Source organism: Labrus bergylta, chromosome 16 (assembly GCF_963930695.1).
Source record: "Labrus bergylta chromosome 16, fLabBer1.1, whole genome shotgun sequence".
NCBI lineage: Eukaryota > Metazoa > Chordata > Actinopteri > Labriformes > Labridae > Labrus > Labrus bergylta.
The window spans coordinates 20398266-20410410 of record NC_089210.1 but is presented as its reverse complement, the minus strand read 5'-3'; the positions used below and the strand labels follow the sequence as shown (position 1 = coordinate 20410410).

General features: G+C 43.7%; 1 protein-coding gene across 1 annotated transcript in view; it reads right to left on the bottom strand.

Annotated features, from left to right (window-relative positions):
• The window catches only part of fam20ca (FAM20C golgi associated secretory pathway kinase a), a 38646-nt gene extending 26895 nt beyond the window's left edge, over positions 1-11751 (bottom strand). Inside the window, exons 1-3 of the mRNA XM_020636290.2 lie at positions 10371-11751; positions 9651-9835; positions 5045-5123 (exon numbers count right to left, since the gene is read on the bottom strand). Of these exons, the coding sequence (XP_020491946.2) occupies positions 5045-5123; positions 9651-9835; positions 10371-10930 (824 nt within the window). The 5' untranslated portion in view covers positions 10931-11751. The remainder of the gene's footprint in view (positions 1-5044; positions 5124-9650; positions 9836-10370) is intronic.
• Between the last annotated feature and the right edge of the window lie 394 nt (positions 11752-12145).

Sequence of the window (12145 nt, the reverse complement as noted above, 5' to 3'; positions counted from 1 at the left end):
TGTATAAGTATATATAAAAACAGGACTCTTGCACGACAGGACCCAAAAAACATCTTTACGCTCTTTATTGAGACCCCCCCCGGCCATCCTTCCCGTCCAAGTCTCGTGTGAGAAGCGAATGTGAATGGTGAATGAGTTCGACATATTCGAATGTTAAATACAGAATATCTCAAGAACAACTGAGAAAGCCTTCATACATTAAAATAGAGTTGTGCAGATTTCACAGACATGAAGCGTTTGGTACTCAGATATTTTGTTCATGTTTCCAGATCGAGAATTGTTTTTCACTCTCGTTCAATCAAATGCAAATACTGTTTTTTTAATTTCATTAGACACTTTTATCAATCATTGAGGTTCATCGACTTTTATTTCAAGCTTCTGTTGCACAGATTTTAAGAATATGAAGCTCTTAAAATATTAGCTATGACAGACAGATTTTGAATGCAGAGCTCCAAGGGTTAACGGTAAAAAGATGGGAGCGGTCCATTCAGCCATGAGGAGAAATTCAAGAGGCGATCTAGTGTTGTTGAGCATTGCATGCATGCCATACATTTGCATGCATATGTATGTTATCCATGAAATGAGATGTTCATTTCCTTTACAGAGGGGCTTGTTTGGATCAGGATGGATCTGCTGATGCTTCGCGTGATCTACTTTTTTTTCTGATACCTTTCTGCTTTCATTGGGTTTCTATTCATGCTCCCAACTGCTTGTGTAAAAAGACGTGAGAGACAACTCAATCTGTGAAGCCGCTTTGGTTGTCATGTGGTGCACAGATGCTTGTTATCTAGTCACGAGTTTACAGGATTGTCATCTCAGCGTATGGATTGAAAAAGCTCTGCGGTTGAAGAAGATTAAAAGGCAGTTCCTGTAAAGAGGAAATATTTGCAGTCAGCAGGTAAGCTCCACAGAGAGAACCAGCTCCGTATCTTCCTGCACTTTACCTAAATGCATGGAAATCAATAAATAAAATCATCAATCTTTCATGATCAGATCAATAACTACAGCAGGGAGAGGCTGTCTCTGGGGGATATTAGATGTTTTCATTCCTGATAGGATTCCCATCTGCAGACAGGATCCATGGGGAATGTCAGTCATAACCAAAGTGTGGTGCATTAGATATGATGAGGCCCTGCGATGGATTTGTGTTTATGAAACAGCCTTGTAGATGATATAATACCCAGCAGCCTCTTGGGGTTTGCAGCTAAGGCGCTTCATAGCCAACCCCGCTGGTCTGACTAGCGTTAAGGGCCCGTACTTGTCAAAACTGGTCGGGTTCATGCAGAGGAGGATGCATCCTGATTCCCAACGGTGCTTATGGACGGGCATGTGTGCCCTATATACAGTATATGTCCTAGAACATATCTTCACATGTTATAGCCCCCTGCGTGTTGATACAACAGCTCGCGGCACAGCTGCGGCATGTACACAACAAACAGGGGCAATCAAAGTCCTTTCCACTATTCTTGCAGTCCACAAACCATTCTGAGCTGCAAGACTATCAACAGAATCAAAGTGAGGGGGGGTGGAAACATGCTCGTGAGACGGGGAGTGATGGAGAAATTAATTCTTTCATTGCATATCTGAGGCTTACACCTCCTTCTGCAATCCCCCAACCATCCATCTGACAAATCCAATTAGCATGACATGAACATTCTGTATACACACCATAAACCAGGGAACTTGGCAGGGGATGGGTAGGATGGGCATCAGGGACCGCAGCCAGACAGACACGGAGGCCTGGCGTGGAGGGTCTCAGCTCGGCATGTAACTTGGCTCCAGCTGGAAGAGCCGGCTTCTTGACAGGTTGGCAGTGAAAACCGCTCCCCGACCCTCTGGTCTCTCTCTCTGCTTCTAATCCATCTTCCAACACCAGGATGCTCTCTTTCCACATGCTGCTGTGTTTCCCTTCTTTCTCATTAGTCTTTGATTCTTTCACTAACAAACCATCGGAAGTCGCCATCTTTACTACAAATTGTGCATATTGTGTTTTTGATCTTGTTTTCTAAAGGGAGGATTTTACTGATGACTCACTAATTACTTTTAAGTAGCCAAGGCATTATGATAACTTTACCTGTAGTTTTGCATGAGTTGACCTCTGTAAATAATCCAAATAACCCCCAACTGAGGAACCTCACTGCTGTACATGTTTGACTGCCAGATTTCAAATCTTAGGAAGATAAAGGTAGCAGCAGCTGAAATAACAAACGTTCACCACACTGTGCAGCACTCCCAATCATACAGGTCAGCAGACTGTGGCTCCTCTTCTTCTGGACTGAGAAATTGCAAAAAGACAAAAAAATAAATCCCATGGATGTAGAAAAGCAGCAGCTACAGATGTTCTTGCATCTGCCTCTGTGGAGATATACACAACCTTCATAGTGTGTGCAACCAAATCAGCCTGCAGTAAAGCATTGTTTTTGTTATTTATTAGCTAATGGTTTTGATTAAAGTGTCAAAATGTGGGATTGAAGTGAAGGTTATTTATTATATCAGTATCTAAACTACATCTTGGCATCACAGTAACATTTCCCACTATTTCCTGCACAAACATACTCTTTGTTCCACATGCGGCCTGATGGCAACCTAGTGATACTTGGTATCCGTAAATACTCTAACCATGGCAGAAGAATTGGTATATAGAAGGAAAAATGGTGGCAGAATATCGCTACATAAAAAAGCCAAAGGAGATGATGTTTTGTGGGGGAAACACAAACTGTTAACACTTAACACCAAATTAAAGTGTGAAAAAACAAGTAAGCATCTTCTACCCCCATGAAATCACCTAACACACTCATAAAGTTAGCCAGACGGATAAAACAAAGTCTCAAACATTTTTTTTCCCCAGAGCTGCACAGCAAAAAAACATGGAGTGGAGGTGTCTGGCAGGCTGTCAGCCTGTGCAGTCTCCTGGCTCATGCCAGTTTACAGATTTGCATTCGGCTCAAAGAAGGCCTGTAACATCAAAGCCTCTTTGAAGCTCCACTTGATGCTGCACAATGGGACAGGTGAAGAAGAACAGCTCAACATGGCAACACTCTGAACTACTGTACCCAGAATGCATCACAGTTCCCAAAATAAAAGTGGGACACATCATTGCCGTGGCAGACAAACAAGAGTAGAACAAAGGTTACCTTCTTACAGTATTTCTCCCTGAAAACTCTGATATTTTTGTCTTTCGCTCTGAAGACTTTTGCATAATATCTGTAAACACTGGAGACAGATGACGGTGGCATTCAAAGCAGCGACTTTGAATAAGATATGACAGGCTAAATAAAGAGCTGCATGAATCTGTAGCATATAATTCAGAAACTGACATGTAATTACTGTCACAACGCTTTCTGACAGCTACTGAGAAACACTGCTTTGCTTAGATCTCCTGTAAGAACTCAACATTCTCCCTCTACAGCTGCTGGAGCCAGTTGTTGAAAATCCAGTCAATGAGACCTCATTCGAGTTTCAAATGAAAATCGTAGCATCAAGATCTGAATCATTTACCATGAAGATTCTTATACCTCCAAACCTGAGACTTCAGCATTTCAATAACCTAACTTTATTTACAAAACTTTGCAAAAAAAAGAAATTTTCCTTGGATATAAGTTGCATGATATTCTACTGAATACTGTCTTGCAGCCCCACAAAGACACAACCTTCCATCCCCATTACCTCATTCAACTACTCAACACTGAGTGAAACCTCCACTTTCATATAAACTTGTATGCTGATGACTTTAGACTCTCTACTGACCTATTCTGAGCAGATCCAGTCACCCATCCTGCTAACACATTTGCACTCAAACCTAAGCATGTGCACATATTGTCTAAATGGCTATGCCGTCTACACATATACCACACACACCAGACAACCATTGTCCTCTCTGTTGTCAGATATGAACATGGCTTTTAAGCCTGAAGGCTGCATTGTGGACCTGAAATGTTTGTTTGTATGAAAGCTACTATTAATGCACACATTGCTGTTGTTTGGATCATATTCTCCAAGGCCAGCTTTGGAAACAAAGCCTCATATTGGGACATCTACAGTCACTGTTTGCTCTTGAGATGAAGCACAGAGTTAGAACATGGAAATGTACTACAAATATTATTGATAAAGTGACTTCCCATTCAGGTAAAGAGGAGCTGAGGAAGAGGTATGAACACCAAACACATGGAGGAAAACTTTGCAGCCTCTCCAACAATCATCTCTTACAATAGGCCTGAACTCCTGTTAATCCCTCTACTGTGACTTTGGCTTGTATGGTAGTGGGGTGGCTTCACTTTAGATCATCACAAACGATACCTGTGCCGGTCGTCAGGATGTCACACTTTGAGCTTTATGAGCATTATTCACCAGTGTGTTCAGGCAAACATATCCCACAGCCTCTCTATCTGTCTCATCCTCATTTCCCCTCCGCCTCCATCTCTCTCTTTCTTTCTCCTTCACGGAGTCTAACACTCTCTGCAGATTCTTTCATGTAGAAAACCATTCTACATTTCACAGCAATCAAACCAGGCTCCTGAGCAATTACTTCTGATCACAGCCCAGTTGGCCTGGACACTGTTTATCCGTGTCGGCGGGGGAATTCATCGGGCAAAACTCGGCTCAGCTGAAAGGGAGGGCATTTCTTTTTCATGTGTGATGCGTCTGTGCCAGTACATATGCATCCCCAAAGACGTCTTCAAGACGGCTCAATGCTCATTTTAATTAACACATAAGCCTGTTGATGTTAATTAAAAAGCAGACAGAAAAAGATTACACGGAGGGGAGAGCTGTGCATCTGAACGATACATGCAGCGGCAGTACTTGGCGCTTATTCAGATGAGATTTTCTGTAGCAGTCTTGAAACATATGCATTCCAAGTGGGCGCATCAAACCGATTTTTGATGTTGGTTATTTCAGGGGGAAAATTTTGGATTTGCAGAAATCTGAGATATATTTGATAAGGAGTTTTACAAGGGAACTCTAACAATGATAAAAGAAATACTCTGGTGGTGCAGCGTGGGCTGGTATGGAAATGTATCATGCAGTCAATTGCAGTGTCACTTACTTCATGGGCTTGAACAGCGCTTGTCCATAGTTCTGGAAAGTCATGATCAACTTCAGCTGGGTGCCTCCTGATTTCATGGCTGGAAGGAAAACAATCAAGATGTTAGATCACCATTTGAAGCATCATCACACACACACACACACACACACACACACACACACACACACACACACACACACACACACACACACACACACACACACACACACACACACACACACACACACACACACACACACACACACACACACACACACACACACACACAAATGCAATCCCACAGATGCACACAGAGCCGTTACATCTACTGACCAATCTGTCAGACAACTGTGGCAGTATGGAAGGTGGGCGTGGCTGAGAGCAAGAAGTGGCATGAAAAGCATCTGCCAAAAACGGCAGCTAGCTGTGGGTTTGATGGAGAATGAAACGTGAAAATTGATGATTTGTCCAAGTGTATCAAACATTCTGCAAGGGTGTAGCTCCTGCAGAGTGCATGTGTCTTCAGAACCACACATGCTTCTTTTTTTTTTAAAGAGAGACAAGTATAAACAGCACTTACAGTCCACTGAAACCACTATTCAGCAGTGTATCATTATATTGCAATTCCTCTCTTTTTTTATATGACCTGACCCAAACTGTCCCGCTGCATCCATGTGTGAAGTACATGTGCACATGTTGCACAACAGATCTGATTCTGAGCAGATGTTTTCTCTGTAAGCCTTCATGACTTGTACACAATTTTCAGTGATTGCTTGTGCACTTGTGTGACTCTCCACAACCACTTCTCCTCTCTCTCACTCTCACTCTCACTCTCACTCTCACTCTCACTCTCACTCTCACTCACACTCACAATCTGACCTCCTGCGCCCCTCGGGGAGAGGAGCCGGGGGCACATGTCTCTGTCTATCCGTCATGTCCGCGGTGTCTCCCAAGGGGGTGATGGACTCACTGTGGGCTCCCTGCCTGCCTCTGAATCAAACAAAGAGACCGCCAGGCCTGTCTAAATGCCTTGTGTTTCTGTCATAATGGACAGGCTTTGGGGGGATTTGCCCATTTATTACAGCGCATTAACTTGAGCATATTACACAACACGGCGCTTCTGCCTAACCCCCAATATCAACATAAGCCCCCCGTAGTGGACCCACTTACTGACTGCTTGCTGGATGAGGAGCTGGCTGCTCTTTACCCCCTGCACAGAGCTGTCTTTTTGTGTTTACTGACTGTCACACTGTATCTCTCCTCTTTCTTGTTTGCACATGTCATCCTCTTATTCATATTATCTCGGCTTTGCTCTGTCTGTCTCGTTTTGTCTTACTCACTGCTGGCAAGCCTCCACATTTACAGTGACTCACTGTTCGTTTTTAAGTCACGCTGATGCTCAAAATCTAACCCAATAACCCTCACTTCAGTGCATTTTCTTTACCACAGAAAGATGGATATTGAGTGGAATAATTCACTGCGAGCCTACACATGAAGCAGATTTGCTGCAGCCAGGTCAAGTGGATGGTGCCCCCCCCCCCCCCAGAGTAATCTTTAAACTTGGTACAGCTACACAACACGACTAAAACCTCTGAGAGATTGCAATTGACTGGACTATGTTTTAATGCTGCGAACTTGAACCCATAAGCCACAAGTCACAATCCTGGAGGGACTGACCTCAATTCTCTGCTGGACGTTTATAAAAATTTTGTTTCTAATTGAAAAAACTACAAAAGGTAATCCCCTGCTGAAAAAAAAAAGAAGCCAGAAAAGCTCAGCTGATTGTTTCCCAGGATTGTAACAACGCTGACATGCAATCACACAACTTGAACCACAGTAGACTTCAACAAGATATCAGTTTCGTTCCCCTTAAGGCCATCTGCCTCAGTACATGTGTGTGAATGTTTGTGTCTCTGCCGATCTGGCAATTTATCTCTTGTTCTGTTTGTCCAAGCATGCACGATGAATCGATTCCTGTGTCAGCTTTTTTATAAACCATCATGTTCTCCGGTCTCCCTTAAAGCTCCGTGCTGCACCTATGCACCACCATCAGTTTCTCCCCTCCCATCCCCCCTGCTGGGATGATAAATCCACCCTGCTCTCACCTGTGCCGCTGCGCCGTACTGTGCGTGGTGATTTATGAGTCTAGGTGAAGACTGAACAAAAGGCCACATGCAGCCTCTCTCCAACAGAGAGAGACAAAACAGAGACGAGGGGAGTGCAGAAAACGCTGAACAGGGAAACTTTCTAATGCTGTGGGTTTTTTTTGGATTTCAGTGAGACAGATAAGTGGTAAGTATGTGCAACAATTACGGGGCTCAAAAGCTTTAATGCATGCTTCTAGAGCCACAAAAACACACCCACACTGCAATGGGGGTTTTCTTTTCAGCACACAGAATGTGTTTTATAGGTGTGTCTGTGCACAGATTGCTGCTTCATATCGTATAAACACAGGGGACAAAAACACACAGAAACTACTACAGTGTAGGGGAGTGAATGATTGTGAGCTGCCTGTGAGAGATGGAGGGCCTAATAACAATGAGACAGTAGAGACAGCGTCAATAAGAAGCACAATGAACACAACAAAGGCAGAGATAACGTGCTTTGAGTTGTGTTAACATCCCTCTCAACGAGCAGATTTGTCAACAATGGCATCTGAATAATACGATGTTAAAAAAGTACAATAAAGTAGTTAAGTGTGCTCAAGGTGTATTATTTACAATGAACACAGTGGATAGAAATAAAAACAGTCTTATAGCAGACATCAGAGTGTAGTGAAATAAGCTGCAGAAATGACCTTTGCACCCTCATACTTAGAACAATACTTGTGCTCAAGTTCATTTTTCCTTTGCACAGAACTTGCACTTCTTTGTCATTAGTATACAAATGAGAGATATAGTAGTGGGTATTTAGAGTTTAAAGGGACAACATTTTGAGTTTGCAAGTGTGTTGTCTTGTTACAGATGAAGTGAAGTGCGTCATATCACGCACTAGAATATCATTCAGGGGGGATTTTTTAATCAAATTAAAGTCATTAAGGAGACATAGCAGAGGTCTTAACAACGGTTTCTCCTGAGACACACGAGCTCTCTCACAGGCCAGAACAGCCTCGTGATTTGATAAACACAGATTGTTTAAATCTTAATGAAGCCCCCCCAAGAGAAAAAGTCTGCTGAACATGGATTTGTAAAGTTGCACACATAAGCAGAAATGCAGATGTAGGGGGCAGATGTGTGTCATTGTGACCTCCTTCTTGCATACAGTCATAGGTACCAACATGCTGTGATTCACTGTTCTCTCAGACAAGCCGGGTGCACAAATCTCACTCTATGGTGCCACCACTTCCTGAAGGCTGAAGATGCTCAAGATACATTTTGTCTAGGTTGGTTTGGCTCTAATATCATTATTAAGTTAGAAAAAATATTTTTTATTTGTCTCAACACTTTTGTATTTTGCAAAAAAAGCAGAACATTTGTCGTTCTTTGTTCCCTGATGCAAATGCACCTAGGCCCGACACATCAGGAGAATAACTGAGCAGCATTGTCTTCATCTGAATGATTGTTGGCTGTTTTTATCTTTGTGGGTAAACCAAAACATACAGAGCTCATCCAACTCTCTAATTCTGCAGAGAGGCATTCATTTGTCTGGATATGGAGAGTCTGTAAAGTCTGCAAGGCACACTGATACACTCATTGTCAGGTGTGTCCAAACAAACAAACGAGGCGTTCAGGATTTCACTGATTCCTTCCTACATCATTCTGTGCAGAGCTCAGTAAGACTGCTTTAGTATTCATTACGGTTCTGTATTGTGTGACCACTGTTTGTCTTCACATTACATACATATTTAAGTGCTCTTGCTTCAAAAGGGGGAATGGGAATGCCGTGTTCCTTTAAACCAGCATCTGAAGAGGTGGAGTCACTATGGTACACTATAGCAGCTACAGCTTTAGCAAAGATCACAGTCAGGTACAGTAGAGTCAGTACAGAGCAGTTTAGGGTCATGAAACAAAAAGGACAAGACAGTTTGGAAATCTAACGTTGAACTAAACTCTTCACATGTCTTCTGTCATTCTGATAAAATACATTTAACCTGCCTTGGTTTTACACCATGTCAATAAGTATCATTTTGATGATTTAAAGACTTTTGGTGTTTTACAGAATTTTGCAGGTAAACTTAAATGTTTGCTGAATGCATGAGCTCCTTTAGAAAATGCATCTTCAGCCCTGGGAACTTTAACTGTTTTTTATGAGAGATGTGCCAATGCAATAATGAAAAACTGTGATACAGTATTATTCTTTAATAAACATTCTTATTTGTTGAATATCAGAAACAGAAAAGTATTTTTACATGTGTAGAAAAGCGTCTGAAGTCCCATCACAACGAGGACAGAGGCACATGTGACTGTGATGAAAATATGTTCAAGCAAGGTATTCTTTAAGATAGTTCTGCCAGCAGGTCACCGCTTCAATAAATAAAAATGAGTAGAACAATTAAACTCTCTCTCTTTTAGTGGCAATGTTTGTAATGTAGTGTTAACTGGGTCCTTTAATTTAACCAACAACCTGCCACACAATATAACACACTAACACACACAAATCTTGATATAAGTGTCTCTGTCAGACTTACCCACGCTGGTGATCCTCTGTGTGACCAGGTCCTTCAGTAAGGCGTCCAGCACAGGACTGTGTCTGGAGTACAGCTCGTAGCGGTTGATGCCGATGTGGAAGCGTAACCAGTTGGGGTAAGATTCCGCCGTCACCTCTCCCGTTGGAGAAAACTCGTCCTCCTCTTCGTTCCCCTCTTCATTGTGCCTGAAACACGAGGGACAGAAGAAGAGAGGAGGTTTGGCACAAAGTTTTGTTGAAAAGCAGATTCTGGTTGTGAATATTTTCCTTTCAGCCGTTGTAACGGATCATTACAGGAGAAGTTACAGTCACTTAATGAAAGTATTGAATTAAGCTACAGGACAGATAAGACTTTTATGGGGTTGAAATGCATTATTGCTTATAAAAGGTGAGATCTCTACCACAGGACAGATGAGTAGATGCAGCAAATGTAGCAGAAGCATGATGGGGAATGAAGGTGGAGGCAGAGAAGAGATGGAAACTACATTTTAAAAAGAAAGTAAGCGAGACAGACAATATGCAGGATGCCTTTGCAGGATTTAATTCCATTCATGTAAGTTTGACTGTATGAAGCCTACAACACTCAGCTCATGTTCCCATGTGGCACATTTGTAAGAATTAGGCTACTTCTGGCCCCTTCATAACATCCCGTCAGCAGTCAGATGTGTTTTAAATTGTCCCACTTGTAACCCTTTGAGTTGCTTCAATCCCCTCAGCTTACCATCCTTGGTTCCCTGTCGCTCTGGGATAGAACCTGATGTCAGTGTTGACGTTAAACAAAGTGTCATCGTCCGTTAGCGAGGGAAGGTCGACCTTGTATAAAGGCTGCTCAAACAGAGCAGAGAGTCTGGAGACACCGTGGGCTGGGACGGTCCGACCCCCGCTCGCGTCTCCGATGAGCGGCTTGTGCTCCCCCGCCTTCCCCGCCGACGGTCCGGCGCGCCGGAGGGACTCCGCTCTGTCCCCGGCTGCCGTGTTCTTCTCCAGGGAGTGTGACGTGAGGTTGGAGCTGGGCTCGTTGCTGAAATCCTGCAGGATCCTCAGCGTGTGCTTGTTAGGCCAGCCCGCTTCAGCCGCCGACCTGGCGCGCTGCTTCCCCCAGCCCTGCGCCTCCCCGCCCGGGTGGTGAGCGCACTGACAGCCGCCGTCCCCGCTCTCCGCTCCCGCCGCACGCTTCTCCAGCTTCGGCAGCAAGTCTATCATGATGTGCATGGTGCACGCCACCAGAAACACCATGAGTATCAACACTCGGAATTTACGGAACAGTATCATCTTTATCATCTCGGGTTTTTCTTGATACAGTTAGCTTTAAGCGCAGCGCACCTTACGCCCCCGACATTGATGTCCAGCAGTGTTATACGATGACAAAGCAGTGATGTTTGTTTGAAGATTAACTGTGATCATAGCGCACGTTATTCGTGTCAATCTATGTTAAAAACTCCATCATGTTCTCAGTCTCTATTTGTTCGCTAGAATAGTCCCAGTCCTTCACTCCCAGGCAGGTGGACGAACTGACACATTGTGGACACTTCACTGGCAGCGGATCAAGCAGTGCTCGTCATTCATTCATTGCCTTGTTGAATAGGATACAGTGTCAGGAGGACGGAGCACTGAATAAATCGTTAACAGGGAGGAGGAGGGGGAGAGATCCGGCATAAAAAATAAAAAAAAAGCGCTGAAATTCTTCCTCAAATCTGCTCAAAAACGCGCAGAATAAGATGTCAAATGTGCAATATTCAAGGTGGTAAAGTGAGAGGAGGGATCGCAGTCCACAAGCAACACATCCCTCTTAGTGTTTAGGATGAAAAAAGAAAGTACAAAATTCCACAGAAAGAACAGGTGATCCGCAGAGATGCTCGGATGCTGCTCGTCCCGCTTCGAGCCTCGTTGAAGTCAAATGAGAGACTGGCCCGGCAGGTGCAGGGATCCCGGGTCGTCATTTGTTCCCACACCCTCACGCTGCCTTGTCTCCCGTCCAAGTGTTCATCCAGGGGTGTGTGCGTGTGTGTTAAATATTATGATGGAAGCCCGCTGAGCCCAGCCTCGGTTAGCGTCACGAGGAAGAGATTGGCTGCGTCTGCACATACAAGCATCACTAGTGACATGAAAGACGAGCTACAGGGAGGACTGAGAGCCTGCGAGGCTGCAGCTCCCCAATGTGCAGCTAGAGGGCGTCTGCGCAGCCTCAAACACGGCGCCGGCTATGAAGAAGCCTAAATATATATAATCTGAAGGACAATGTGAATGTATAGCAATCGTGGGCCATTCTTCCCAGTGTTCACTAAGCCACTGGTATTTTTAATAGGCTGAAGGATGCATGAGCAAAACAATGGAATAACTGCAGTTCTTTGCAATTGAGTCTACAATTTCACATTTGTCAAACAGATGCACACTGTCAGGAAAATATTTATTTAGCAACAGTCGAAGTATAGAAAAATACTTTACACATCTATTTTACAGGACAGGTCCACCACACTGCAGCACTCGACCTTCATC